The sequence below is a fragment of the Hemiscyllium ocellatum genome, chromosome 17 (assembly GCF_020745735.1).
Source record: "Hemiscyllium ocellatum isolate sHemOce1 chromosome 17, sHemOce1.pat.X.cur, whole genome shotgun sequence".
Classification (NCBI taxonomy): Eukaryota; Metazoa; Chordata; class Chondrichthyes; order Orectolobiformes; family Hemiscylliidae; genus Hemiscyllium; species Hemiscyllium ocellatum.
This window is the reverse complement of record NC_083417.1, coordinates 69,769,588-69,793,726: the sequence shown is the minus strand read 5'-3', so window position 1 is coordinate 69,793,726 and position 24,139 is coordinate 69,769,588. Positions and strand designations below refer to the sequence as shown.

General features: G+C 41.4%; 1 protein-coding gene across 1 annotated transcript in view; it reads right to left on the bottom strand.

Moving 5' to 3' along the window:
• si:ch211-122f10.4 (cathepsin A-like) overlaps positions 1-22,877 on the bottom strand; it is a 53,939-nt gene extending 31,062 nt beyond the window's left edge. The window contains exons 1-2 of the mRNA XM_060838295.1: positions 22,642-22,877; positions 2,607-2,718 (exon numbers count right to left, since the gene is read on the bottom strand). Coding sequence (XP_060694278.1) covers positions 2,607-2,718; positions 22,642-22,796 — 267 coding nt within the window. The 5' untranslated portion in view covers positions 22,797-22,877. The remainder of the gene's footprint in view (positions 1-2,606; positions 2,719-22,641) is intronic.
• Positions 22,878-24,139: the final 1,262 nt, after the last annotated feature.

The following is a 24,139-nucleotide window of genomic DNA, read 5'->3' as shown; positions in this document are numbered from 1 at the left end:
TAATTCTGACGGTTTTATTTGGGAAGTTTCGTTTGAAAAACATATTTTAAAATATTCTGCATTTGTTTCCCACGAATATTCGAGATTTAAATCTGAACTGAAACTGCCTCTTCAATTGCTAAAGTACAGGAAACATTGTTGTTCACTTACTATTCCAGACTTTTGAAAACATTTCCTGAATTTCACATTAGCCAAGTTTGAATTTGTTAAAGGAAAATAATTTTTGAATAACCTGAATGAGGTACTGGAGGGTTTGATTTTAGGATCATCGATCGTTGTTTATAATTGACTGAATTGTTTAGGCAGTACAATTTAAAAGTTTATGAATTGTATAAAAATTGAAAACGTCATAAATAGTGAACAGAGTAACAGGCTTTAATAATTCAAATAAGGTTGAAACAGGCAATTTAGTGTAGTTAAAAGTTAAAAATCACAACACCGGGTTATAGTCCAACAGGTTTAATTGGAAGCACACTAGCTTTGGAGCGCCGCTCCTTCATCAGGTGGTTATGGAGGACATGATTAGCTATAAATGCTGTGTCTTACAATCGTGTATGAAAACTTAAGTAGTTAACAGTGAAGAGGAGGTTGGTACGCTTCTGGTCAGTAGCCTTCATACGGACATTAAACCACGTGAGCTTTACCTCATCTTTTGACCATTTAAGGGATATGATGGTTCACTGATCAAGCTAACATCAAACCAGCCAGTTGGCTTTGTTACATTTAACAGCAGAATGGGAGCAGAAACAGCAAAGAATGTTGCATTCACCTAGCCTCAGGTGCGCTGGTATCCTCCATCTGAAGCATCTCTGCAAGGATGGAAGCCTCATCAGTTTTGTTAAGTATTTAACTGCCCTAATCGAAGAACTCAGATTTCTCCGTGGAGTGACAGACTGAATTTTGTTTTCAGGTTGGTCTTTACTGAAGGAGATTTTGGAGAACTGGCTCATTTCCATGTGACTTAGAGGGAATGGAATGGTCATGAAGCATGTGGATTTAAGAACTTTACTGGTGAAGTTTTTTTCCCACATGGGAGGATTCTTCAAATTCTATTTACTGTAACGGATTGGTAATTTTTGCTATTATAATAATTGCATACTGTATGTGAATAGCTTGCTTAAAAACTGGCTGTCAGAGTCTTATGAAAGCTAGTAGTACCATCTAGGTGGTTACCATGAAAATATAAAAGGCAGGAATGAGAATGTGTATAAGGTATGAGCAGGTAGGGAAAGAGTTACGTTTTGAGTTTTGTAAAACAAAAGTTAAGCTGAGCATGACTCTGATCATGTAAGAACTTGCAGTGTAAACAATGGGGTGCTGGAGGCAAGGGTAATGGGCTAACAAGGTGGAAAAACATTCATTATGTACAGCCATTTAACACGAAGAAGAAGCAGTATTCAGTATGTAAAGTCAGTTTAACAAGATGAAAAGCACTCATTATGTGAAGCCAGTTAACAAGCTTAAGAACATTCATTGTTTAACAGCAGATGGCTTAATCTTTACTATTGACACTGACTGCTGATTGTAATGGTCACCTGATCAATCTGTATTTTGCCTTATCTGGATGCTCCTCCCTGAAAGTGAATCTGCTGTTCCAGAGGCTGAGAACTGATGTCTCTGTGCACATGGGCAATTGTTCTCACTCCCTCCGGGGCCCAGAATAAAGATGAAGGAGGTAAAACTATACCGTGTCTCCGAGTGTTTTACTTTGACTCAGGGCGAGGGGGGAAAAGAGTGGGACGATACCTCCACGGATACTGCGAGACCTGCTGTGTTTTCCAACAATTTCTCTTTTTCTATTTTGAACCTCAAAACTGAATGCAACTAACAGCCTGGACCCTCAAACTCCATACTGCCCAACACCCCTCACATCTACTCACAACTATCTCTAGGTCTCCACACACCATGGGAGCACTCCAGGATCTCACACTACCTCTTGTGCACCCCACTTCTCCAACATTTTATTTTAGTCGTCAAACTTGCTCACTGACCAAGAAAAAAATTATTTTCTTGGTGTCAAACTGAGAGGCACCTCACTGTTGGCCACCGTAGCTCATGGCCTCTGCGGAGCCTAGATTTCAGCTCTATTCCGTACCCAGAAAGGCCAGAGGGAATTTCCAGCAGCTGTGTGTCCCCCTCTCTTTCTGATACACTTGTGCACGTTCCCACACCTCTAACCAAAACACCATTCTCACTTTCCCCATGGCCGAGTATAAATAAAACATAGAAAACAGGAGCAGGAGGCCAATCAGCCCTTTGAGCCTGGTCTGCCATTCAATATGATCATGGCTGATCATCCAACTCAGTCATCTTTCTCACTTCACCCCCGTACCCCTTAATTCCATTAACCCCATGAACTACATCTGGCTCCTTTGGACAATGTACAATCCTGGATGGCAGTGAGCTAGACTAACCAGAGGATTGCACTTTCACCCCTAAGTTGTATCCAGGGAGGTGAACGGGGTGGGGGGGATGTTGGTAGGTTGTGCACTAGGTCAAGACAGAACCAGGAACTTAAGCGAGAGTTAAAGCTAACACTGTTGTTCTCCCTGAGATTATTCATCATTGAATCTCAATCCTCACCCTCCGGTAAAAGAAATACTTACGTGCAGAGGTCCATTTTCAGAGAGTAATCCATCTAAGGAACTGCACCCAGGCCCACCGTTCAGCCACAGGACCACAGGGTCTTTGACTGGGTTTCGCTGAGATGTCACAAACCTGCAAGACACAAAACACTATTTTATTTCATAATCTGTTGAACTCTGGTAACATCCTGCACAGGGGTTTCACTTCTTCCCAAATCGATATTATTGCAATGTATTTAACAGATGTGAAAGCATCTGTGAACAGGAAGACAGAGTTAATGCACTCAGTTGAATTTATCTGACCTCAAAATGTTAACGCAGTTTTGCTCACAACAGATGTGGCCAGATCAGTAGCGTATTTCCAGAAATTTTCTTTCTTCAGATTTCCAATATTTGTAGCATTATGCTTCATAGTAATTACGTTTGATGATAACACACAAAGGTGGGAATGCAAACGGATAGTTGTTTAGGTTAGTGTCCATGGCCCAACTGTCTTCAGCTGCTCCATTACCAACCTTCCCTCTGTTGTTAGGACACTGAGACAGACAGCTGAATCAGTCTTACAATCTCTGCATTCATAACATCGTCAAATTTAAACTGTCAAAGTCCCTCAAAATTGACCTCAATGGTTCCTAACCAGACATGTGAATAACTAGTCGCTGGCTTGGTAGATAATCAATTCCAGACCCTTTGAATCTTAAATAAAAGTCTGAGCAAGTTATTAACAATATAGGAAGATTAGCAGAAGAAAATTAAATGAAGTAATCTAATTGGTCTATGTTATAAACCCAAAAATCTTTGTTTAGTCCTATTCATGCAAAAGACACACAGGCAGACACACTTTCGGGATAAATAAAAGAAAATAACAAAATTTGGTCAAACTCTTGAAGTGGTTTTCATGATGTATTGTTCCACAAGCAAAGATGATGGTTCCTTGGCTGGTTTTCTGAAGTTGTTGATCAGGATCACGTTTTCAGTTCACTCAGATAACAGCAATGAAACTTACAGGTTCAGCAATGGAAGACTAGGAGCTGCTCGTGGGAGGTTAAACAGTGAGTTTTCAAATCTTGATGCTGCATTATCATCAGCCACATTACATTTCACAGAAATCAGAGTCTAAAATCCAATTCAAACTGACCACTTTCTGACAGACTAACATCTCCTCAGTGAAGGCCAGTAACCACCATCCGATAACTGCCACCCGCTTGAGCAGAAGGTCTTTTTCTGACTCGTTGGAACCAATTCTCAGATTCTAACCTTTGTTAATTGCCATTCTTTGCTGTCTGTTTAAACATAATGCTCTTCCCCATTTACCAAGTGTCTAGGTCAAACACCACCCTGCAAGTAACTTCCAGGTCTGGTCTCATGAATAACCAAAAGCTTGTTTGATCTGTTTTCCTTTTAACACAAGCAGTTACCTACAGTTCAAAAGTCATCTTTAGCTTGTGCTTCCTATGCACAGCTCCAAATTGGTGAAAAGGAATAAAATACAAACAAAAAAAAATATAGTCAGTGAGGACTCTTAACACCAGCATTAGGTCAGGAGTGGGGATGTTTACTAATGATTGCATAATGTTCAGCACCATTTTCAGATACAGAAAGCAGTCTATTTTCCATTGGATAATGTCCAGGCTTAGGCTGAGATGTGGCAAGTGACATCTGCGTCATACAAATGCCAGGCAAGTGACAGTTCCCAGAGAATCTAAAGAATCATCTCAACATTCAGTGGCATTACCATCACGGAGTGCCCACTCTCAACATTCTGAGAGTTACCATTGACCCAAAACCGAACTGAGTATTGTGGTTACAACAGCAAATCAGAGAGTAGGAATTTTGCAGTGAGTAACTCATCTCCCAACTCCTCAAGGGCTGGTCACCATCTAGAAGCACAAGTGTGATGGAATACTCAGTCATGGAAAGTCATAGAGTCATACAGCATTGAAACAGACCCTTTGGTTTCCCAAAACTTGACTAGTCCCATTTGCCTGACTTTGGTCCATATCCCTCTAAACCATTCCTATCAACTGTTCATGTCTTTTAAATATTCTAATTGTCCCCGTCTCTACCACTTCCTCTGGCAGGTTGTTCCGTACATATACCATCCTCTGCATGAAAAGGTTTTCCCTTCAGATCCCTTTTAAATCTATCCCCTTTCATCTTAAACCTATGCCCTCTAGTTTTGGAGTCCCCTACTCTGGGGAAAAAAATATCCTGGTTAATCACCTTATCTAAACCTCTCATGATGATTTTATAAAATTCTATAAATATTCCCTACTTGCCTGAATTAGTGCAGCTCCAACAACATTCAAGAAGCTTGGCACCACCCAAGACAATGCAGCCTACTTGATTACTGCTACTGAGTGTTAGTGGTGGAGGAAGGAGCGAATGGGGCAGAAGTGTATACTATTCACAAGATGCACTGAGACAGCACTTCTAAACCCACACCATTACCACCTACAAGGACAAGGGCAGCAGATATATATGAAAACCACCCCTGCATGTTCCCCTCCAAGACATGAAATCAACCTGACTTGGAAACATATCACTTTTGATTAGTCAAAATCCTGAAACTCCTTCCCCAACAGCATTGTGGATATACTCTCAGTGCTTCAGAAGGCAACTCATCAACAGCTTCTCAAGGGCACCTGGAGGTGGGCAACAAATGCAGGCTCAGCCAGCAATGCCCAGGTCCCAGGAATACAAAAAAGACAACAAACCTTTATTACAAGGGAATTGGGACTCAAGGATTAAGTCTTGCTATAACTGAATTGGGTCAGAGAGAGGCCACACTTGGAGTACTGTGCACAATTTTGAGAAAGATTAGACTTGTTTTTTTTTAATAGATATTTTTATTGAAAATTTAACATATTTTTACAAGTTTACAAAACATAAAAAAACCCAAGTATCAACATTGATATACAATTAAATCTTAAATAAATAATAACCAAAATTTAACAAAAGAAAAATACCAAGAAAAGAAAAACTTAACTAACTACTAATCTAACCTACAACTAACCAGAGTGTATAATTAAGTCTCTTACATTATTCAAAAAGATTTTTAAAAACCGACGGATAATACAGAAATTGGGTCGTGAGATACACGCTCGGAATGTATTAACATTAAATCATAACAAAACCCATATTCGTGCGGGATTCCTCTGGGGCACCGGACCAGCCAGGTTCGCCACCTCAATTAAATAAAAGCCCTTGTTAGGACGGCCGAAATATCTGTATTTATGTAATTCAAGAAGGGCTCCCATACTTTATGGAATAATGTGGTCTTTCGGTGTACCATATTTATAAGGAAGTCAAGGGGAATACATTCCATGATTAACCTGTACCAATTCAAAAGTTCAGGGGGGCCCTCAGCCACCCAGTTCACCAAAATATTTTTCCTTGCACAGAAAGAGAGAATAGAAAATAATCTCCGCCCGTGCATATCCAGGGAGGGAAAGTTCGAAAAGCCCAAAAGGAGAGATACAGGGTCCACTCTAATTTCGTTTAAGATTTCTGTCAGGGTACTTGCTACTTTAATCCAATATCTACGGATCTTATGACAAGTCCATAGGCAATGTACAAAAGTGCTCACTTCTATTTTACATTTGGGACACATCGGAGATGCTCCTGCCTTAAATTTTGCCAATCGGTCCGGTGCTATATGGGCCCTATGAAGTATCTTCAACTGAATGGCCTGAGTTCTGTTGCAGATGGCGATTCTTCTGACGTTTTCCCAAATGTCATTCCACGTTTCTATAGAGATTTCTAGTCCCAAATCCTGATCCCATGTTTTAAGCAGATTGTCCATATCTCTCGATACTTCATCATGTAACAAATGATAAATAGTGCTAACGGAAGATACCCCCATTGGCCATAGCACTGTACGTTCTCTATCTCATTTATAAAGACTATCTAATAACGTAGTCTTCTTCTGCGTGTAATCTCGAATTTGGAAATATCGAAAGAGGTCCCCTTTACGTAATCCAAATTTCTGACGCAGCTGTTCAAAAGACATCAGGACCCCTTCTTTAAACAGATCCCCTAAACATGAGATACCCCTGGATCTCCAGAATAGACTTGTATTTAAGGCAGGAAGAAAGCGAGGACTGCAGATGCTGGAGATCAGAGTTGAGAGTGGGTGCTGGAAAAGCACAGCCAGTCAGGCAGCATCCAAGGAGCAGAGAATGAAGGTTTTGAGCATTTGCTCTTCATCAGGAATCCTGAAGGGCTCTTGCTCAAAACATCGATTCTCCTGCTCCTCAGATGCTGCCTGAGCTGCCGTGCTTTTCCAGCAACACACTCTCGACTTGCACTTAAGGCAGCATGGTGAAGGTTCACTAAAATCAGTTCCGGAGATGACAGGGTCACCCTGTGATGGGAGGCTAAGTAAATGGAGTCCACACTCCCTGGAGATAAATAGAGAGGGAATGTCATTGAAATATTGTCGGATTCTGATGGAATTAGACAAGGTAGGTACTGAGAGGTGGTTTCTGCTGGTTGAGGAATCTAGGATAAAAAAGGGACAAGTCAGGATAAATGGGAGCTCATTTAGGACAGGACAGGACAGATGAGGATAAATTTCTTCAAAGGAGTTGTGAATCTTAGCAATTGTCTATTACTCCAAAAAAGAGGGTCACAGATGTTCCAACACTGACTACATTGAAAATTGGAATACAGGTAGACAGATCTCTGGTCAGAGAAAACCAAGGAATAAGGTGAATGGGTAAGAAAATTGAGTTGAAGCTATGATTGTGGTGGAGCAGGTTCAACAGACTAACCGTTTCCTACCTCTATTAATCTCAGAGATTCTAACTAGACCAAAGTGCTGACAAGTAAAAAGATTTATCATTGTTGTTGGCAGACACTCAGTAACAATAATTCACATGATATTTGCTAACTTCTGACCACAGTCACAGTGATATTTAAAGCAGGTCAAGTTGTTCTTATGACCTACTATAGTTTACTTTGATGCTGTCTGTCCATAGTTATCGCAGCATGATACAAACATAGAATTCCAAAGTCCAATCTCAATCCACCACAATGCCATTGCATCAAGGTTTGATGCAAGTACAAGGTTATCATTTTTTAATGGAGAGAAACACAGGGTTCCCTATCTAACTCCATGATCACACTTTGGCTGGATATGGAACTCGAGTAATAGAAGTCTACAGCACAGAGTAAAGGCCCTATATAGCCCATTAAATCTGCGCCAGTTAAAAGCATTCTAATCCCATCCTCTCACATTTGTCCCATGGTCTTGACTGCTTTGGCATCACAGTGCATAGCTAAATACTTTTTACATGGTATAAGGGTTCCTGCCTCCTCCACCCTTACAGGCAGTTGAGTTCCAGATTGCCACTACCTAGCAAAAGTGAAAATATTTTTCCTCATATTTCCTCTAAATCTTCTGCCCCTTACCTTAAGTCTATGCCCCCGGTCACTGGGGTAAACCAAATGGAAGAGTTCCTTTCTAGCCATGCCCCTCAAATTTAAATACATCTCAGTGATAGCCCCCTTCAGTCTTCTCTGCTCTAACGAAAACAACCCCCAATCTGTCCAATCCCTCTTCATAACTGAAACTCTCCAGCCCGGGCAACTTCCTGGTAAGTCTCCCCAGCGTCTCTATGGAAACGGTCTCTTCATTGTCCTTTAGATCAAAAGTCTGGAATTCTCTCCCTCAAGTCATCACAGACTGCAGTAAGAAGAGGCAGCCCTTCACAATTTTCTCCAGGAAGCCAAGGATAAGCCAGAAGCGGTAGTCTAGCCAGCTACACCACTGCCCCAAGGGAAAATACAGTACGAAAATCTCAACACTTTTCATTCTTGTGGAATTGGGTTTTGACCTAATCCTATCATAATATTAGTCCATAGCAATACGGAGGATCTGATTCCTGAAATTATTCTCAGCAAGGAGAAAGCAGTCTCATTTCAACATTCACTCCAAATACCATCAAGTTTGAAGGATTGATCTGAACCTCACAATTCACCAAATCACAGTTTAAATGTTTCACACATCAATCATATGCATGTGGAAATCTAATTACAGTGCTGAATGGGACACTCCTGACAGGGAAATAGAGGGTCTGACTCATGGTTTCTGAGGTACTGTAGGCACAGGTCCTGAAGAGCTGCAGAGGTTCACAGCCAGAAAATGAAACAAAAAAAACAATTTAGAAACTCAAGTCTTGATGACAAACGCCACACAAGGCAATTGTAAGGAGTCTGGTGCTACGACATGGAAACAGACAGCCTTTCTACTTCTGTATTCACAACACTGAGATTAAACCGAAGACCCCCAAATAATCACTAAGTGGTCCCTAACCTTATTTTTGAATAATCAATCCCAGGCTTTGTGAATGTTTAATTTCCAGATACTGGTTTTATGTTATACACAAGTGTCGAACATACTGTTACCATTTATTAAATGCACAATAGCTTCATCAGTCATAAAATTAAATAATACAATAAGCAGATTAAGGCCTGTCCTGTAAACCTGAAACATTTGTTTTCAGCTGCCATTTAAACAAAAGACAGACAAACACACACAGTTAAGGATAAGTAATAAAACAGGCCAGATTTCACCATGCATCGTTTTGCAATCCTGAAACATTAATCAAGGTTATCTTCTCAGTTCACCCAGGCAAAGGCAGCAAAACTTATAACTCAGCTTTCTACTCTTGGAGATTCCAGAATCTTTGTGTAGCAGATTAGGTAGAGAGCTTTCAAATTTTCACGCTGTCTGATTTGCAGCTCAGAACTACATCCCCAAAACAAATAGTTCAAAAATCAACTTTAATTCTGCTTCTGCCCTGATAGATTGATCAACTCTTTTGTGGCCTCAGTTACCATTCAACAACTGTCATCTGCTTGAACATAGAGTCTCTTCCAGACTTGCTGGAACCAATTCCCAGTTATGATGACATTAATGGCCAAATTCATCTCTGTTTGAACACAATGCTCTTCCTTGTGTCTGTTCGAACCTTTCTCACCAAAGCTTAGTCTGCAATTAGCCTCTAGGCCTGGCCTCAGAAATGAGTTTATTCTTTTCCTTTACCACAAGCTGTCTTAAAGTCCACCAGCTCACAATTCAACATTGATAATAGCATAACAAAAATTCAGTGAGGGTTCTAATAATGGGTTTAGTGTGAACTGGCTTCATATGTAGTGAGGTCCACATTTCCAAGTTAGAACCAAATCGAAGGAAGGAAATACCCCACTCTTACACGTTAAATAGGCTTTTATGCTCATGATCATTACAACATAAATTACAACTTTCCCTGCATTCTTCACTGTCTCCCTCCCCATCTGAGAGATTGGACAGAGTCAGCACGGATTTCCAAAAGGAAATTATGCTTGACAAATCTATTGGAATTTTGAAAGGATGTAACTAGTACAGTTGATAAGGGGGATCCAGTGGATGTGGTTTACTTAGGTTTTCAGAAGGCATTTGATAAGGTCTTAAAATAAAACTTAGCATGTAAAAGTAAAGTGTCTGGGATTGGGGGTAGTGTACTGGTTGGCAGATGGAAACAAATGGCAGGCAGTGACTATTAGGGCACCACAGGGATCAGTGCTTGGAATCCCAGATATTTATATCATATATTAATGATTTAGACAAATACTATCTTCACGTTGGCAGACAAGTTAGAACTGGGTGAGAGGGTACGGCAGGGGAAGGACACAGAGATGGTTAAGTATGGTTTGGACAAGTTGAGCGAGTGGGAAAATACATGGCTGATGAGATACAAATGTAGGAAAGGGGGAGGTGCAGTGAGATCTGGGTGTCCTTGCACACCAGTTGCTGAAAGCAAGCATGCAGGTACAGCAGACAGTGAAGGCAGCACATGGTATGTTGGCCTTTAGAGTGAGAGGATTGGAGTACAAGAGCAGGAATGTCTTGCTGCACTTGGATGGGGCCTTGGTGAGGCCATGTGCGGAGTATTGTGTCCAGTTCTGATCTCCTTCATGGAGGACTGGATCAATTTGGGCTGCATTTGATGGATTTTAGAAGAACAAAGGGATTCTCTCATAAAATTCTAATAGGACTAGACAGGGTAAACACAGGATGGATGCTGGATAGGACTGGGAAGGGGTTACAGTATGAGGATACAAAATAGACCATTTAGGACAGATATGGCGACACAGAAAAAAAAGCAAAACATTGAGGAAGGGGAGATTGAGGGACAGAGTAAGGAAGAGAACAAGAATGAGTGAGGTAGTGTATACAGAAATACTCCTTCTACATAAAGAATCAAAAAGCTGCTGAAAAGCCAGTTCAAGTTTCAGTTTCAACTCACGTGTGGTTATAATCTGTGCTGGAAATTAAACCTCAGCTAAAAGCACTTTAAAAAAATACTTAGCTACTCCAATTGCTGAGAGCGTGATATGATGTGGCAATGAGCCAGTGGATTGGTAAATCCCTAGATTCCATGTCTGGTGAGTGCTGAATTAACTGATGTCAGCTAAATCTGATTTGGATAGACAGTGCACTCAGGAAAAAACATTCTTCCCAATTGTCATGTAAATTCTCTGATTCTGCAGCTCAGCGGTGATGCTCGTCACAGTTGATGAGTAAATCAACAATGCTAGCTAAACTCAGATATGAATAGCAATTAATTTGGACGCTGGTGAATTGTCAGGCGAGGGGGTGAAATATATGCAATTGTTGTTCTCTGAAAATTACATCAACTGACAGAAAGAACAAATTCTCAAATCTACTGGCCTGAAATCTGCATCACACGCACAAGAGATTGTGCCACTTGGAGACCTACAGTCTCATCCAAGACTGTAATTATTGATGGCTCCAAGGATGGGCATAATTGCCACATTACAAAGTAATCTTCAGACATCACAATAATATTACTAATCTGTCTTGTCTTTTCACAAAAGGAAAATCTAAAATTGCCTTTTCCCGAGGTGAATCCATGGAACAGCATTTTTGAATACAGTCCATTAAAGTATCCTCCAAAACACTTTTGTCATTTCACTTGTACAGTCTCATGAAGATTTCCATCCCCCACAACACTGTTCCATCCCCCACAGCCTTTGCTACAAAGTGTTCAGATTTTTCGCTTAATTCTTTGCCTAATACTATAATCACTGTAAGGCAGAAGACAAACAACTCCCGCCAATGTCTTCTCACCTTGTCACTTCTCAGCCCTCCTCATGCAATCCCATTCCCTATTCTGAATCAAGGCTTTTTCTTTCACCACGATCCCCGTGTCATCCTGAATTTTCTGGGCTGCCCCATCTCCTCAAAACACAAAAGCACCTTGGAAATTTAATTCCCAATTTTGTTTACCATGCAACCATACCTTTGCAATGACTATTAGATCAAATCCACTTATCTCAATTTGTACCATTAATCTTCACACAAATGCTTAGTGCACTCAGATAAAGTACCTTTAATTGTTTGAACAATTTCCCTTGCTACTGGTGCACTAAACCTCAATGTTCCTTCCAGTCAAACTCTGCACTCTTACCCTATGCTGCACTGTAGTCTTGAATTCTTGCTTTAGATTTATACATTTCACCTCAGTTGAACAATCCTTGCATGTTGAGTAGAGATACAGACCAGTACTCCATGACACTTTTCTGTACCAATTCATGATATTTCAATAATCTATATAACTGGGTCATCAAGTCATAGTATCATTGAAATGTACAGCATGGAAACAGACCCTTCAGTCCAACACTTCCATGCCAACCAGATTTCCTAAATTAATTAGTCCCATTTGACAGCACTTGGTCCATATTGTTACAAACCTTTCCTATCCATATACCCATCCAGATGCTTTTTAAATGTTGTAATTGTACCAGCATCCATCACTACCTCTGGTAGCTCATTCCATACATGTACCACCCTCTGTGAAAAAATTGCCCCTTAGGTCCCTTTTAAATCTTTCCCCTCTCACTCTAAACCTATACCTTCTAGTTCTGGACTCCTCCATGCCAGGGAAAAATCCTTGTCTATTTATCCTATCCATGCCCGTCATGATTTTAAAAGCCTCTGTAAGGTCACTCCCTCAGCGTCCAACGCTCCAGGGAAAACAGCCCCAGTCTATTCAGCCTCTCCCTGTAGCTCAAACCTTCTAACCCTAGCACAATCCTTGTAAATCTTTTCTGAAAGGGCGTTTGTGAACGGGTGTTCTTGAAATGGTTCAGAAAAGATCTACAAGGATAACGCCAGGGTTGGCTGTTTGAGCTATAGGGAGAGGTTGAACAGACTGGGGCTGTTTTCCCTGGAGCGTCAGAGGATGAGTGGTGACCTTTATAGAGGTTTATAAAATCATGATGGGCATGGATAGGATAAATAGACAGGGTGTTTTCCCTGACGTGTGGGAGTCCAGAACTAGAAGGCATAGGTTTAGGGTGAGAGGGGAAAGACGTAAAAGGGACCTAAGGGGCAACTTTTTCATACAGAGGGTGGTGCATGTATGGAATGAGCTGCCAGAGGAAGTGGTGGAGGCTGGTACAATCACAATATTTAAAAAGCATCTGGATGGATATATGAATAGGAAGGGTTTAGAGAAGTACGGGCCAAGTGCTGGCAAATGGGACAAGATTAATTTAGGATATCTGGTTGGCATGGACGGGTGGGACTGAAGGGTCTGTTTCCATGCTGTACATCTCTATGATTTTATGATTTGATGGCCCATGTATATAGATCATTGAAATGTCATGAATTGGTACAGAAAAGTATCAAACAGTAATGGCATACTGGTCTATATCTCAACTAAAAGTGTGAGGATTGTTCAAGTGGGGGAAAGTGTATAAATCTAAAACAAGAATTCAAGACTACAGTGCAGCATAGGGAAAAGATGCAGAGTGAGACAGGAAGGAAGATTGAGGTTTAGTGCACCAGTGAATAAAAGTAGCAAGGGGAAATGTTCAAATAAATATAAAATTTAAAGGTACTTTATCTTTTAGTGTTCTCCCTCAACACCATTAGAAAATTAACTTGTTATAATATATTTAGACTCAAAGTGGATGAAATCCATTTGCTACAGTTTCACTCATGCACTGAATCTGCCAGCTCTTTGTAATATTACACTTGTATTTATTAGTACAAAGCCACTGTTAGCAGCAATTTTGGATGAGCTTCCCTGTCAGTCATTTAAATCATTAATAAATCCAGTAAATATTTAAAGCTTCAGGAATTTGGGACACCGCTAGTAATATGTTGTCAATGATTATACCTGTCCATTATCCCTATTGTCAGATACCTGCCCCTCAGCCAATTTCCTAAACAGATCAATAATTCATCTCAAAATTTCAAGAGCTTCAACTTTAACTAACAACTTTAACTAACAGTCTTTTATGAGGTACTTTATCAAGTGTACTCTGGTAGCTGATAAAAAGTAATTTTAATAAACAAATCCACTACTTTATTCAACTCTTCAAAACATTTCAGATTCATCAGGCATGACCTCCCCATAATCTATGTTGGCTGTCACTGATCAACTGAAACTGTTCATGATATTTATTTAATCACCCTGTCCTTAAGTGACAAACTCTAGTAATTGCCTGACAACAGATATTATAGTAACTGGTTTATAATCCCCTAACTTTCCTTTCCGTCTCTTTCCTTTATCTTCCTGAAATAGTGGAATGACACTGCCAATTTTGTTATCTCTAAGAATGGTTCTTGAATAAAGAGACCTACAGAAACTTTGTTAAGGTATCTGCAAATGTTCTTCACCCCAACACCCCCATCCTTGGCCAGGATGGAAACATCTGGATCTTAAATTTGTTACTATTAGAATCTGTATTCTTTTTCTTTATAATGATTTAATTAATGTTAATTAGGGAGCGATGTCTCTGATTCAATAAAAGTTTCCTTGGTTTTTGGGCATACTGGAATCTTTCTTAATTGGCTGGCCCATAGAATTCATAGGGTGGTGGTAGATGGAAGTATTCAGCCTGGAGCTCGGTGACCAGTGCTGTTCGTGGACCTCTGCTCTTTGTGATTTATAAAAATGATTTGGATAAGGGAGTGGAAGGATGGGTTAGTAAGTTTGCTGATGGCACGGAAGTTGGTGGAGTTGTGGGTAGTGTGGGGGGCTGTTGTAGGTTGGAACAGGACATTGACAGGATGCAGGACTGCATTAAGAAGTGGCAGATGGAGTGCAACCTGAAAAAGTATTAAGTGATTCACTTTGGAAGGTCAAATTTGAATGCGGAATACAGCGTTAAAGGCAGGATTCTCGGCAGTGTGGAGGAACAGAGGGATCTTGGGGTCCATGTCCATAGATCCCTCGAAAGTTGATAAGGCAGTTAAGAAGACATATAGTGTGTTGGTTTCAGAGACAGTAAATGTAAGCCAGTGATGCCCACAACCCATGAATAATTTTCTTAAGTTACTTGCATCATTGCAATACCTTTCACAACCTTGAGTGTCATGAAGTGATTTTGAGCTAGTGAAGTACACTTGAAGAGTCATCGCATTTGGGCATGAAATCTAGCAGCCGATAAAATTTTAGAAGTTTCACTTCCTTGCCACACCTTTCCAACCAGCTCCACACTCAAGACTGCAAGTCAAAGTTACAGAATAGTTCACAGTTATTTAAAATTTGCCTGTAATGGATCATAGAAGGCCGTACAAAACAGGAAATTGCCTTCAGTATGTTAGGCATTCGAAGTTGGCTGAGATTCACTGATGACAGTCTCTGATTGACTGACTTTCAGAACCTGCACCACTTGAAGCTGGAGGATTGTCGGTCTTGCAAACTGATCCCAGGGGACCGTAACCTGAGCTCAGAGAGACTCATCTGCTTGGTCTCTCGCTGCTGTTCACGGGCTGTGCCCAGGGAACCTTCAGCTTTGCTATTTAAATTCTCAGGTTTCACATCAGAATCTCATCTGCTCTTCCCCACTCCAGGAACAACCTTGTGAAAACGAGGTGCCAATTTCCAGTTCTCCTCTTGAATGCAAGGAACGGAAAGAAACTGCATTACAATTAAAACAATTGATAGCATGTTCACTTTAGCATTCCAATATATTCCACTAAGTGGTTACAATGCACTGTGCTATTCTGGACTGGCAACAATAAAAGCAAGGCTGTAGCACCATCTAAATATAGGCCAGGTAGCTGGAGGAAGCAGAGAACAAAGGGATATGGGATTACAAAACTGCTCATTTGGAAAATAAGCAACATGGGCTGAGTGGAACACATGGTCTGTTTTTGCTGCAGTTTCTTAGTTTCTTAAAACAAATGGAAAGACTTGGTCATGCTCCAATTCTCTCTCATGTTTTGCTGATTTCAATTTTTTGGAGGCAATGACTCTTCACGTGTACTTCACTAGCTCAAAATCACTTCATGATACTCAAGGTTAAAAGAAAATCACATAACACCAGGTTATAGTTCAACAGGTTTATTTGGAAGCACTAGCTTTTGGAGCACTGCTCCTTCACCAGGTGGTTGTGGCGTGTAAGATCATAAGTGTCCTACAATCTTATACGCCACAAACACCTGATGAAGGAGCAGCGCTCCAAAAGCTAGTGCTTCCAAATAAAGCTGTTGGACTATAACCTGGTGTTGTGTGACTGCTGATTTTAGTTAGTTTATTTTCTTCACCACTACATACACACTTGTGAAATGACATGGAATAACACTGTATAACAGTGTTCAGGCACAGATCAGTCCTGATTTAATTAAATATCGAAGTAACCTCAGGCGCTGCCTGTGTAGGTCAGGAAGAAGGACAGTGGCTAATTTACTTTAAACAAAGACACCCGGGTTAATTGTTGTCCATCTCCCAGCTACTGATATTGGGTATCGGAGTTGGCATGTCTTTTGCGGCTGTACAGGACATTGATGAGACCACTTTTGGAATACAGCATACAAATTGTGGTTGCCCTTCCTTACGGAGGATGTTGTTAAACTTGTGAGAGTGCAGAAAAGATTTACAAGTGGGTTGGAAGGTTTGAGTTATAGGCAGGGCTGTTTTCACTGGAACATTGGAGGATGAGGGATGACATTATCGAGGTTAATAAAATCATAAGGGAGGTGGATAAGCCAAGGTCGTTTTCCCAGGGTAGGAGACCATAGGTTTAAGGTGAGAGGGGATCTGAGGGGTAACTTTTTCATGCAGAGGGTGGTCGTGTATGGAACAAGCTGCAAGAGGAAGTGGTACGGGTGAGTACAATTACAACATTCAAAAGATACCTGGATGAATAGGGAGGATTTAGAGGGATAGGAACCAAATGCTGGCAAATGGGCGTAGGTCAGATTGGGATTGTGGTCGGCCCAGATGAGTTGGACCGAAGTGTTTGTTTCCATGCTGTATGACTCAGCATTGACTGAACAATCAGCTTTCTCAATCTGCTCGAGTCTGTTGTTTTACTTCATAAATTTTTTATCTTCATGGTGTCTGGTTTATGCAATATAAGCATGAAATTGGCAGTAACATGTAATTAATTATCCCACCTTCTGCACATCTGCTAAATATCACCCAACATTCAGATTAGGAACATGGAAGACTGGTCAGCCATTCAGCCCTCAAACCTGTTCCCTACTCATTAATATCTCAAGATCAGCTGTGATCACAAAGAGTTAACTTGCTCTACTGACCTGCAAGAAATTGAATGCCCTGGGGCAGGGGTAGGGGGGAGGTGGTGTGTCTTTGTCTTATAGGTGGAATGTGGGAGGTTTACACAGCCATTTCCTTACCATTCAGAGAGAGGAACATTTTCATTCAGAAACCAATAACAACATTGTAGTTGGAAATTTAACTACTCCCCTCTAGTTACAAAAAACAATCTGCAACAGATTTGACCATTAAGGGATGATTTCTGCATTGTTTCTGGAGGTGGGCTGGTCACCACATTGTCACATGCAACTCAAGATACAATGAGGGGATGGCTGAGGGTTGTCTTGTGGGCAGTACTAACTGTGATATTGAGAGTTTTGTAGAAAGACATTTCCTTTTGTTCAGAGAGAGCTTTTGCACGACCCCGTAACCTCTGCGAGGTGTGTGTTCAAAGGTTCATCCAGAAAGCTTGTACTGTACTGTGCTTAATAAATTTGGCTGCTTGTTCACAGAAGTTGGTGTGTTGCAGTTGCACCTAGGGTGTAAGAATCTCAAGCGTAAAAGAACCTAACAATCTGTGGCCTAACTCTATTTACCTGCCTTTGGCCCATATTCCTCATATCTTTAAAAAAAATTATTTATCTCAGATTTAAAATCAGCAATTTATTCTGCATCCCACCCTTTAAGGTGGGAAGTGCTTCCTAACCATAAGAAATAGGAACAGGAGTAGCTTCATCAGCCCCTCAAGCCTGCCCTGCCATTCAAGAGGAATCATGGCTTATCTAACATTCCTCACATCCATTTTACTGCCCCTTCCCTGTAACCCTTGATCATCCGACCAAGAATCTATCTCAGCCTTAAATATAGGCAATGACCCTGCCCTGACAGCTCTCTGGGCAAGGAATTCCAAGGAATCCCAACCCTCAGAGAAGAAATTCCTCATCATCTCAGTCTTAAATTGGCACCCCTTTATTCAGAGACTGTGCCCTGTGGTCCTGGATTCTCACATGAGGGGAAACATCCTTTCAGCATTTACCCTGTTAAATCTTTTAAGAATCCTCAATGTTTCATGAGATGTCCTTTCAGTCTTCAAAACTCCTGTGAGTCGAGTCTCAACCTATTTCCTCATAAGACAATCTCTCCAGACCAGGGATCATTTGAGTAAACCTTCTCTGAATTGCATCTCTTGAAATGATAGCTTTCCTGAAATAAGGTAACCAAAACTGCTCACAGCACTCTCGGTGCGGACTCACCAGCACCCTGTACAGTTGCAATAAGACTTCTCTAATCCTTGAAATAAAGGCCAATATTCCATTCATCTTCCAGATTATCTGTTGTACCTGTGTGTTAGCTTTCTCGGTTTCATGCACAAATACTCCCAAGTCCCTTAGTGTTGCAGCAGTCAGCAGTTTTCCTCCATTTAAATAGTATTCTGTTCTTTGTTCTCCCTTCCAAAAATTAACAATTTTGCCTTTTTCCACATTGTACTTCAGTTGCCAACTTTTCTGCACTCACTTAACCTATCAATATCTCTCTGTAAACTGTTTGTATCCCTTTCGCAACCTGCTTTTCCACCTATATTTGTGTTGTCTGCAAGTCTGGCTACAGTACATTCGCTTCCTTCCTCCAAGTCATTAATATATAGGAAACAGTTGCACTCTCAGATCACAGCAATACTGTGGTCCCAGTATCTCCGCTGAATGGTCTGAATGTAATGCTCAATCTGTGCCCACTCATTCTGGAATTCCCAAAGAATGGAAATAGTTTCTTTGTATTTACCTTATCGTTTTCTGTTAATATCTTGAAGGCTTTGATCAGGCCACCTTTCAAATTCTCAAGAAAGCATGCCTAATATTTGTGTAATCTCTCTGTACAACTTAACCCTTGAAGTTCAGATATCATTCACGTAAACCCGAGTTGTACTTCCTCCAAGGACAGTATATTCTTCCTTGGTGCCCAGATTCTGACAGAAGTCTCAATCTTGAGGTATTCTTGTCAACATTTCAAATTGTTGCTTTGCCTCAGTGGTCATAATAGTCTAAATCAAAAAGTTGCAACTTCAAGTCTCACTCCAGACCTTTCAGCAGAACGTCTCCACAGACAGTCAAATGTAGTGGTATGAGTATGCAGAATTATTAGAAGTTGTTGAGCTTTTTGTTCTCCGAGATGGACATAAAAGATCATATGGTACAGTTTGAACAGCAGGGGAGTTATCCCTAGTATCCATGTATCCCTCAATCAACATTGTAAAAAATGGATTATTTGCTCAATGTCACCCTGCCATGTGAAAATTGTCTGCCACTTTTCTATACTACAATGGTGACTAATTTCACAAAGCAAAATACTACAGGTTCTGGAAACAAAAATAAAAATGGTGAAAATACTCAGAAGCAGAGATAACATTTATCTATGGCCTTTCATCACCTCTAAGGAATGACCCTGGAACCCACCTACTATTGGTAAAATACTGTGTTGCCACTTAAAACATACTTAATTGTTTGTGAAGTATTTTGGGATGTGCTGAGACTGTCAAAGTGCTAAATAGTTTCACATTATTTCTTTTAATATTTGGAATCAAAAAAGATTACAGCTGATTCATGACATCAGTATGCATGGAACATTGTCAATGGAGAGGTTAAATTATGAGGAAGGATTACCCAATTTGTTCCTTTTCAGGGTAAAAAATTGTGAATTCTTTACCACAGAGGGCAGTGGAGGTTGTAGCATTAAGTCTACTCAGTGCTGAGGCTGACAGATTTTTAATCAGTAAGGGAATCAATGGTTGTGTGTAAAAGGCAGGAAAATGAGTTGAGGATTGTCAGATTAACCATGAATTCATTAGAATAATAGAGCAGACTTGATGGGCTGAATGGCCCCCTTTTGCTTCTCTGCCTTATGGTCTACAAACTGAAGTTGAATTCCTTGGAATTTAGAAGGTTAGCATTGACTTGATCAAGGTTTTCAGGGTATTAAGGAGAAATGGATTCAGCTATTTCCCCTGTTTGGGGAATCTAAAACTGGAGAGCATTACCTAAGAAACTGATCCAGGTCAGAAGTGAAGTTAGAAAATACGCCTGCTGACTCAGCGCTAACTGCTTTCCCAATCTGTCAAAGTTTGTTATTTCACTTCCTAAACTCATCTTCAGGGTTGCTGTTTGACACAAGATTAAATTGGTAGGATTGCATAATCTTTTATCACACCATTCTGGAGGGAGGACTGGTCTCGAAACATTAACTCTTTTCTTGCCACACTTGCTGCCAGACCTGCTGAGCTTCTCCAACAATTTCTGCTTTTGCAAAAACACTAGGCCATCTGTTCATTTCAAATCAATAAACTAATATAGATTGTGGTTATCAAAAGATATAAAGGGTTATCAGACAAAGATTAGCCATGATCTCACTGAATAAACGGAGCAGTTCAAGAGGGTAAAAGGCCTACCATTTTCCAACAGCTGCAAGAGGTTTTGTAAACCTGATTACCCACTGTAAACTTACCAGTACTAGCCACGTACAGTTAGTTATTATGGCACTCCTACTGCCTCTCTGCCCTTCCCTCCCCATTCCTGTCCAGAATGGAGCAGGACCAGGCTTGGTTGTAACTTTCTGGTCAGATACCCCATGTCACTCACAGTCCAAGATGAAAGAATGGCTGTCAAGTGTGCAATTCGGAGAGGATCCTTGTGAAATTCTCACTTTAGTCATGTTTAATCACATAACAGACCCTCCCCACCTCTCCAAATGAGAAAAGCTTGCTTCTCAGAAACCAGAACACACAGAAGTGATGAGCAGAGAATGGCCACTTTAGCCCCTCAAACCTGGGCCACATGGTCACAAATGCTGTATGACTGGGCTGTATTCTCCCGGACAATGTACCATGAAATGCAAAAACATTACATTCCAATTTTGAGAAATTACAACATTTGATTTGAAAAAACATGTTGAAAAAATTTCTAGCATGTAGAGAGGAAGAATTATTTCCAATTGCGGGAGACTCCTCATAAGATTTATCATCTTAACCTGAGAGCTAAGAAATTTGTGGGTGCTGTCAGGAAGCACCACTCTACTCAAAAGTAGTATCAGACCACCATTACCAAAGAAAAATGCTAGGGGTCAAGTGAAAATGTCACAATGCATTATTGAAGGATTTTCGTAGAACTGTCACATTAAAGGGACACGGAATCAAAACGGGAATCTTGAGCTAAGATTGAATGCAATCATACTCCACCATCTGAAACACTCATGGCCAGACTGTAGCCTCAACTCTTTCTCATTTATGACCTCTTGATTCACTGGTCAATTAAGAATTTCACCATTTGACTGTATAGCCCTAAAACCCCGAGGGATAGAATGGACTAAACCTTTTGTCATGCTTCCAAGATAGACTCTTACTCCCCAACTATCCTTGGCGAACCTAATTCAAGATTCTCATTCCTGATGAAGGGCTTATGCCCGAAACGTCGAATTTCCTATTCCTTGGATGCTGCCTAACCTGCTGTGCTTTAACCAGCAACACATTTTCAGCTGTGATCTCCAGCATCTGCAGACCTCATTTTTTACCCGAACCTAATTCAAGAAGCCACTATTAGCATGCACACAGTATCTGTTGCTTTCCCCATCTTTAATAAGGTTAGATCACCAGTCAGAATATGTTTCTGGTTCATAGGAAGGGCCCAGTGTAACTGTCACACACATTCCCAGAAGTGATTAAGGAACATAACATCTGGAAAACGTCGCCGCCTACAATCTTGGCAAGGCTGGGAGCAGGACTTTCCTGGATCAATCTGGGTGTCCCAGATGGCCGACAACTCACCATGAGAGAATGTGACATTTCAACAGGACAAGGCCAGCAGAGAAAGCTTGGGAGATAACGTGAGACCAGAATCCGACCAGCTCCAACAAGTCTCTCCCGCTCCCTGGATGGACCAGGCAACATTTTAAAAAAAAGGAACACGACAAGAATTGACGGGCAACCCCCTTTCGTTCCTTACTTCAAAGCGAACTCCGGAAGCAATCACCGTACATAACTTACACGGTCACCCACCAGAAAAAAAAACACAAAAAAACTTCTGGGTTCCTTGTGAAGAAAGATTGCTCCTTTAAAACCACCATTCGACGGGGAAGCCCTTAAAAAATTAAGCAGTGATTTTTAAAGGCACTGTAATCACATTACAGCATCACCTCAACCTAAAACCTACTCCTAACAGGTCCATGGAACTTCCTCATTTGGATTAGTGATCATTCTGAAACTGTTCTGTCACACAGAACCGAGCATTAGGCCACTTAATTCGTGGTCAGAGTGAATAAGGAACTATTTGAGTGTGTGTGTGTGTGTGTGTGCATAGTCCAGTTTAAGGATTTCAGCTTTTGTAATTGCCTGGGTTCAGATTCCACCCGCGGTCATACTCTTCTGTTCTTCCCGCTTGATCCAACCTGGGAATCTTTACTGGCTAAAATTCAGGGCTGACAGAAACTGGTTATGCCTCACTCTACAACAGGATCCCAGCTCCTGTGAAGCGACATTCACTTACCAGTAGTGGAGATGTTTGCCTGGAGACGCCTGAAGGTACCCGGACCACTGCCTGAAGTTTAAGTGGGTGCTCAGACCAGGTAAGCTCAGGACTTCATCTGGGGGGTAAAAGCCGAAGCAGCTCCGAACACACAGCAACAGCAAACACCACCTCATGTTTGTTACCGAACGCTGGGAGAGTACTACAGGAATGCTCTGGCGGCCTCCTCATATGACCAGCTCAGAATAAAATGATCACATGATCGAGAATGAATGAGATATTCGCGGAAGCGGAGGCGGCGCACAACATACAGCAACTCAGTTCACCCTGAACCACTGAGAGCAACTGGAAACCCAGACCAGAGAGAGAGAACGTGGATTGGTCTTGAACGAGACAAACCGAGAGCTGTACGAGAAAGAGAGAGAAAGTAAGACAGGCCGGCAGACACGGTCTGGAGATTGAGGTAGATGAGTCAGAGAAAGCTGGATGGGACGGACTCTAGCCCTGGGCGACTGTGTGGAGTTTGTACATTCTCTTCATGTCTGCTTGGGTTCTACCGAGTGCTCAGGTTTTCTCCAACTGTTGAAAGATGTGCAGGGTAGCTGGATGGCCGTGCTGAATTGCCCAGTAGGGTAAAGGGATGTGCAGGCTAGGTGACAGCCTTTTACCACAATCATTGGTAACTGAACCAGCTGCTTCACATCAGAGACTGGAAGGGAAGTTGTGTCCTTAATCTGTAAAGGCTCCCCCGGTGTAGGTTCTCAGTCTAGCAGACGGCTTGCATAAACTTAGGGGTTGGAATCCAGAGTGAATTTTGTTGGAAGACTGGTTCTGTGAACTCTGAAATGGCTGTACTGATATCGACCTCCATTAGAAACAGGTGACCGTTTAACCAGGCGTTTATTTTCACTGTATCATAGAATCCCTACAGTGTGGAAATGGGACATTTGGCCTAACAAGTCCACACTGACCCTCTGAAGAGTAACCCACCCAGACCCACCTACCCTATTATTCGACATTTTCCCTAACTAATGCACCTAACCTACACATCCCTGAACACTATGGGCAAGTTAGCATGGCCAATTCACCTAACCTGCACATCTTTGGACTGTGGGAGGAAACCGGAGCACCCGGAGGAAACCCAGAGGGAGAATGTGCAAACTCCACACAGTAGCCCAAAGCTGGAATTGAACCCTGTTCCCTGGTGCTGTAAGGCAGCAATGCCACTCTTGGTTCTGACTGGGATGTTACTGAGCAATTTAACTGTTTCAAACCAGACATCGGTTGACTTTCCAGGGTATGCATTCTCCCGGACACTGGCCCATGAGTTTTCATACTGAACTTGGGTCAAGTAGGACTCTTTTACTGTCTCAAGCATACCGGCAGCAATGACAATGGTTTGCTAGCCCAGATCCTTAGGAACATTTGAACCATTTGGACAAGACTTGGCTTTGTTTTGGGGTTTTGTTATGGACTGACCTAGGGTCCCTCTGTTCAGGTATATTCTGAGTAAGGCTGG